The sequence below is a fragment of the Palaemon carinicauda genome, chromosome 9, assembly GCF_036898095.1.
Source record: "Palaemon carinicauda isolate YSFRI2023 chromosome 9, ASM3689809v2, whole genome shotgun sequence".
Lineage (NCBI taxonomy): Eukaryota > Metazoa > Arthropoda > Malacostraca > Decapoda > Palaemonidae > Palaemon > Palaemon carinicauda.
The window spans coordinates 99945747-99952549 of record NC_090733.1 but is presented as its reverse complement, the minus strand read 5'-3'; the positions used below and the strand labels follow the sequence as shown (position 1 = coordinate 99952549).

Genomic DNA, 6803 nt, shown 5'->3' with positions numbered 1-6803 from the left:
CAGAACAAGAGGTTGACATTACTGGTCCAGCATTTAGATTTGGTAATTAGTAACCTCGGGATTTTAGTTCTTAGTAATGTACCAGTTTTGTGTGTTCCCAGAGTGTGTTTTCTGTAGAAAATGTGGCCATTTTAAGATAAGTTTTATATTTTTAATTTAGCAACTGTTCCAATTTTCATACTTTTATTATATTTATCAAAGCATCCATAGTAGAAATTAATAAAGCCATTTTCCCTCAGTGGTTAGACACACACACACACACACACACGCACACACGCACACACACATAAGAAAGGCAGAGGTCAACCTAGCTTACTAAGAACGATGGAAGGAAAATGTTTCAAAAAAGAAAATAAAAATTCTCATTTGGATGATCTGGTTCTAAGATGATGAAAAACAGTGTACAGTACTCTAATGTTTACTGTAATATAATAGAATTGTCTGCTTACAGATGATAAGCTTTGGAAATATACTTGATAAATATATCATGGGCTTTACCAGGAATGGTGAGATTACTAAAATTACCAATTATAAATCCCCTGTTAATAACGCCCCTCTTATTTTCTCTCTGCATTTAATTCTAACTTTTATCATGTGATATATCACTTAATTGCTGTCAGTCTCTGGTCATTCTGGGACTTAAGATCCAATTTCTTAATTATTTAATTATCATCTATGATGAATAGTGACTTATAAGATTTACTATGGAGAGGGTCTTTTTAACGTCCCAATTCCTTAGTTTCATTTACCCATTTTCCATCGGCAATAGACATTGTAGAGTAGTTAAACCCTAAAGCCCTGTCCACACAATCGAGCATGCTCGACGGGCAAACAGCGATACCAGACCACAATAGTAGTGAGAATGAACCTTGATGACGTCAGAAGCGGGAAAACAACAAGGAAATCTAGCAACATTTTCTTGCCAGATCCCTACCTGTGGTTTCCCCGCTTCTGGCGTCGTCAACGTTCATTCTCTCTACCTATTGAGGTCTGGTATCCCTGTTTGCCCGTTGAGCATGCTCGATCGTGTGGGCAGGGCTTTATTGCAATATGGAATGAAAAAAGTAGGAATTGAAAATGTAGGAATAATTAACCATTTGTATACAATGTCTGTATTTCGTCAAACAAAATTGTGAGTTATGAGATAATAAAATACAATTAAAGAACATTGGTTTATTTTACACCCAAGGAATATCCATACACGGTAAATAAAAAATGAAAGTATGTAAATATGAAATAATTAAAAACAAGCTTTCAAAAATAAAAAAATTGACAATTATGAGTATCTCATCACTCAACATTCATTTGACTGAGTGTTCTCCCTTGTCGTCCCCCTCCCTTTTCTGGCACCTGCAAATACCTATGTGTCCTCACTAAGAAAGGGTGAATGGATCCCCGTAATAGACCTTGTTTTTAACTAGTCACACATGTCCATATGAGGCCATTTTCTTTCCACATTTACAGAGCTCGTTCACTCCCGCTGATGCAAGGAGAGCCGTTCCCTAGTGTGTATGTTAGGAATTTAAGTACTGTACTGTCAAAATGGCTGAACTGTATCAAGTAACTCATTTTGGAAAAAACCATGTCCTTCTTGCATTCAGTTGCTGGCCAATGTCATGGCAATAAAAGTCTTTTATGTATTGATTTATAATTGATAAAAACCTCAAATTTTAACCTTTAAGAAATTTTCTAACTTGGATTATAAGGACTTTTAGTTACTTTGGACTTTGAAAGTCGAATATCTAGTTAATTAAACTTATGTCGTATATATTTAGGATTCCCAATCAATATTTCACTGAAGAAAACAAACCAATTCTTTAACATTATTTATTGCAGAAGATTTAATGTCCCCCCAAAATTGGGTAAGTGCCTTGGTATATAAATAGATAGATTATTATTATTATTATTATTATTATTATTATTATTATTATTATTATTATTATTATTATTATTATTATTATTATCAGGTTTTCTAAAAAACGAGATCTATTGGAAAGTGAGGTTTTTAGTAAAAAAAAGTCCTTGGAACTATCCCTTATCTATTAGTACCATGACAATTGAAATATATCCTATGAATTGCAGTAGATGTTTTTAAGTGTTTTATTGTATGTTTTATTATTCTTCCTACGAGTAACACTGACGTTCCATACCCTTGAACCACGCTAGGAAACGATTGTTCATCAGTTTCTGGCCACATCGTCTCCACAACTATCAAATTTATAGAGACCCATTACTCAGTTGACTGACCAGACAGCAATGTTCAGCTCCCCAGTTTTACTCATAACAACATTGTGTCTCGTGAAAACATATCGAATGAACGAACCCTCCTACGGATATGCTTAGATCCTTACAACTCTTCCAAGTATATATAATAGATATAAGAAACACGAATGAACAATTCACATACCCTTAGATCTTTACAACTCTTCTAAGTACATATAAAATAGATATAAATGCACAATAAATACGATTAGATATGATATCATATACCAAATAAATACGCTAACATTCCAAGCTGATTTTCCTCACTTCCACGAATCTCTATGAACAAGTTTGGTTTCTGCCTCCATTGCCTAAGCTATGATCGTTCGGTGAGCAATATCTTGTATGGATGACTCCATTTCTTTTTCCCGTTCTCTTGTGGGGATTCCTCGTGTATTTTAATGCCGGGAAAATATCACAGTTTTCGGTTTTTCCAAAGATATATTATGTTATATTTCACGTAAGATCAATCAAAATTTATCGATTATAATATTATGATTGATTTGCTTATGATCTTTGAAGCAAACCTTTTATTTGATTTTACTAATGATACAAATAATATATATATATATATATATATATATATATATATATATATATATATATATATATATATATATATATATATATATATATATATATATATATTATTTGCAATCTTATCCACAATATATTTTTTCTAAGTTGTCATATATATTTTTTCCTCGAAAAACTGAATAGCCTTAAAGATCCCAGCACCGAGTTGTATAACCCAAAGTCCAATCATGTAAATAACGTTCAACATGATATATTCTACTTCATAGTAATTGCTTCAAAGGTCCCTGCACTTCGTTATAAAACCTAAAATTCAATAATCAAAACCCTAATTACAGGGTCCATATTTTTTCTTTCTTTTTAATCCCATTCTACTCACTCTACGGTCATCCATCAGTAGTTAAATCTAGTTTTAATATTCCTATCTGAATTTTGATATGGGCTTACCTCTTATGATCTCAGTTCGATACTTGAATGCAAAAATAGGGATTTTATTTCTTTTATACAGAGATTAAGAACATGTGATTAAAAAGAACAAAAACAAAATAAAGACTGGGGAAATCTAACCGAGGCCCTCTGTGTTAACAGGCGTAGGAGGAGATGATGATGATAATGAAGATGATAATGATGATGATGATTATCAAAATTAAAACTTCATTACTTGAATGTATTTAATTGCTAAATGGAATTATGGAAATATTCTTAATTCTTATTAAATAATCGTGTTTCTAAGTATAAGTAACTTCAAATCTACGGTACTATGGATGATTAGAAAAACAAATCTAATAAAAAATATATATCAGAATATAAATTATATATTTCGTTTTTCTAATAGTAATACATTTGTCATAGAGCCTAAAACATATTTTTTTATCTATAGATAAAACCAATGGCTAATATAAAAACTTCAATTAGTATACCCTACACCATCCACAAAGGTAAGATTAGTATACATTGAACTGTAGTACTATTAACAATGCAAAAATAATAAAACTTGTATGACTAAATTGCAAATGATACTCCACATTTTCCTGCCTCTGAATGTTAATCAAAGCTGCAAAAAATCTAAATTCACAGAAATTTACTGAAGTATAACCCCTGTTACTAGAATATTTCTAAGTCCTGTTGATTTTCTTTGAAAATTATTTATTTATTACTTTTCTATTTGTAAAAATCATATTTACCAAACAGCGAGGTAAAAGCACCAATACACAATTTACATCTTTGGTAGGAATCAAAGAGCTTAAACAGGTCTAATTACATTTATTCTATTAATGCTATTAACATTTTACATGGACATTTGGCAATAACTTGCTCGGAATTTTATGATGAATTTGAGCTATTTCTTTATGACTCTGTAACTTACATTAAATTTCTTTTTTGCTTGATAATATGTAAAATAATATTCAAATTTTTATAATAAAGAATACTAGCATATTAATCAGAAATTTCAAAAACTAACTTTTATTTCACGTAACTTCATTATTAACTCGGAGGACAACACCATTTGTACAATGATTGAGTCTTTGTTAAATGACAAAACTTCATAATAGTTATTTGTATTTGAATGTTATGCAATTTATATCTGAATTGAATAAAAGTTGGAGGTAAAGATGATATGTTTTATCTTATATTAAAGACCATACGAAGGAGTAAATAACTTTAAATATCTTGTTTGGGAACTTTGAGGAAGCTGGTGATAATGAATTTCGTTTAGAATGTAATTTTTCACTCTTTGACCATAGCAAATATAACAAAGGAAATTACCTTGAACAAATTGAAAAAAAAATTCCAACTTCAAAACCTACATAAATATATGTGGTGAGCATTAAGACTGCCTGTAACTGTCAGAAATAAAATCTTTTATTTGGTCTAGGAAAAAGAAATGATTTTTTAATTTTCTTAGCGGACAGGGAAAATGTTCGCTAGCATTATGATACTTTCCTTACATACGTTTTTTGTTTACATATAATAAACGTACAAGGTATTTGTGGTTACTGAGATATAGTGTACATGATAATGCATTAATGTTCAAAAAACAATTTCATAAGTTCGTATTTTATAGCTTAAACTGATATATTACATAGACAAAGGAATTATGAATTACTATGATTATTATGAATATTATTACCATATATATATATATATATATATATATATATATATATATATATATATATATATATATATATATATATATATATATATATATATATATATGTATGTATGTTACGCAAAATGTGGATTATTGCCAAATGTGTATGTTTTGCGAGAAAGTTGAAAAATGTACACATTTGGAAATTGCGCTTGCCAAATATAGATAAATATCTACGTAAGGCAAAATTTTGAAATTTTTTAGATAAAAGCAACGGCATTTTGCCGATTGTACACAATAGGCAGAATGTGAAGAAGAAACATAGAGAATTAGTATTTAATGTTCAAACTAAAATTAGTATTTATTAGTATTTATTGTTCAAACTAAAAGGGATTGACACCACTTTAACACTCAAATATTGCTACAAGAACGACCAGGGTGGCAACGAGAGTTACATTTTAACAGCTTATTTGTGCAGGAGCATCTGGAAGTTGTGCAATGTGTTTTACAGGCACACTTCACATACCCTTGGCCACCTGTGTACCTGGTTACAGCGGTTTTCAAAGCCATTTCAACGTCGGGAACCTCATCTGGGGTGAGGAGCTTCTCCTTAACGGGGTCCATGTCAGGTGCCGTGTACCGGGTGGTTATGCGTCCTTCTCTGTAGTCTACCTGGTACAGGTCCTCGTCTCTCTGCAGTACCACAACCAGGAGGTTCCTGCTGTCACTCGGCCCACGATCAAACTCGGGAACTTTCAGCGTTGCGTTGTCACCCACTTGTAGGGCACTTAAGAGGTGTTTCGCTCTTCTTGTCATTCTAAGTGCAGTTTTTTCTTGGCCGGCTGCAGCCAGTTGCCGCGCTTCAGCGAATTGCGGCGCCTCTTCTCCATCTTGTTCCTCTTCTCCTTCCTGTTCCTCCTCTCCTTCTTGTTCCTCTTCATCAGCCGCCCCTTCGGCTTCATTTTGGAGGATGGTGTCTAAATATTCTTCAGTTCTTATATTGCCGAGCATATTAGGTGGAATAACAGGGGATGCTAGGCCTACCTTGAGTTCCATCCCGAACATGACTTTAAACCGACTTGTTTTTATGGTTTCATGTTCCAAAATGTTTATTTGTCACTGGACAAAGTGGACCCCAACGGTCTACCTGCTGGACTTGTTTTCGTACATCCAAATTTTTAATTTGTCTTGAATAACTCCATTCAATCTTTCAACTGCACCTTGGCTTTGTGGGTGGCGCGGCCGACCAGTGACGAGCTTAAGTTCAGGCCAGAGGGTAGACAACTCTGATATAACGACATTCACAAACTCCCTCCCGTTATCCGAGTGCAGGATAACGGGAGTGCCAAAGGTAAAAAATATTGAGAGAAGCGTGTTAGCAACCTCCTCAGCTCGTTTTGATGTATGGGGCCGCAGCACACAAAACTTGCTGAAATGGTTGATGAAGGTCAGAATATATTTAACCCTGGATAGGTACGGTGGGTCGTTTGCGACCCCGAGCGTCAAAAAAAAACAGGTTTTTCTCACGTGACTCACCCCTGTGACTGAATTTGTGGGTGATCGACCTGCAGGAGGTGTCTCCCCTACACGCTCTAGTAGTGTCCAGATGTGCATTGCTGTAGCTGTACTCCTTCCCCGATTTCTGAGACGCGTCGGGGTCGTTCGCGTCCGAGTTTACCCTTCTGAGGTAGTTGGCATAATTATCAAAGTTATTACGTATTATGAAATTGTCGTAGAATGGTGCAACTTGTATAGGTTATCAGTTGTAGAAAGTCTTGGTGGATTGTTTGGCTACCATGTGCATGTTTTTTTTTTTAGTTAAAATGTCGTTCATCACCACGAGGACCATTTTACCGCGAGTGCCCCTTTTTCATTTTTTTTCATTTTTTTGCCAAGTCATTTTTCCGTAAGA

The 6803-nt window shown here is 33.6% G+C and overlaps 1 protein-coding gene across 1 annotated transcript; it reads right to left on the bottom strand.

Annotated features, from left to right (window-relative positions):
* Positions 1 to 5302: 5302 nt before the first annotated feature.
* LOC137646565 (uncharacterized) lies at positions 5303 to 5947 on the bottom strand. Its single transcript, XM_068379674.1, has one exon. It carries the CDS (start codon positions 5945 to 5947, stop codon positions 5303 to 5305), a length of 645 nt encoding a protein of 214 aa, XP_068235775.1.
* Between the last annotated feature and the right edge of the window lie 856 nt (positions 5948 to 6803).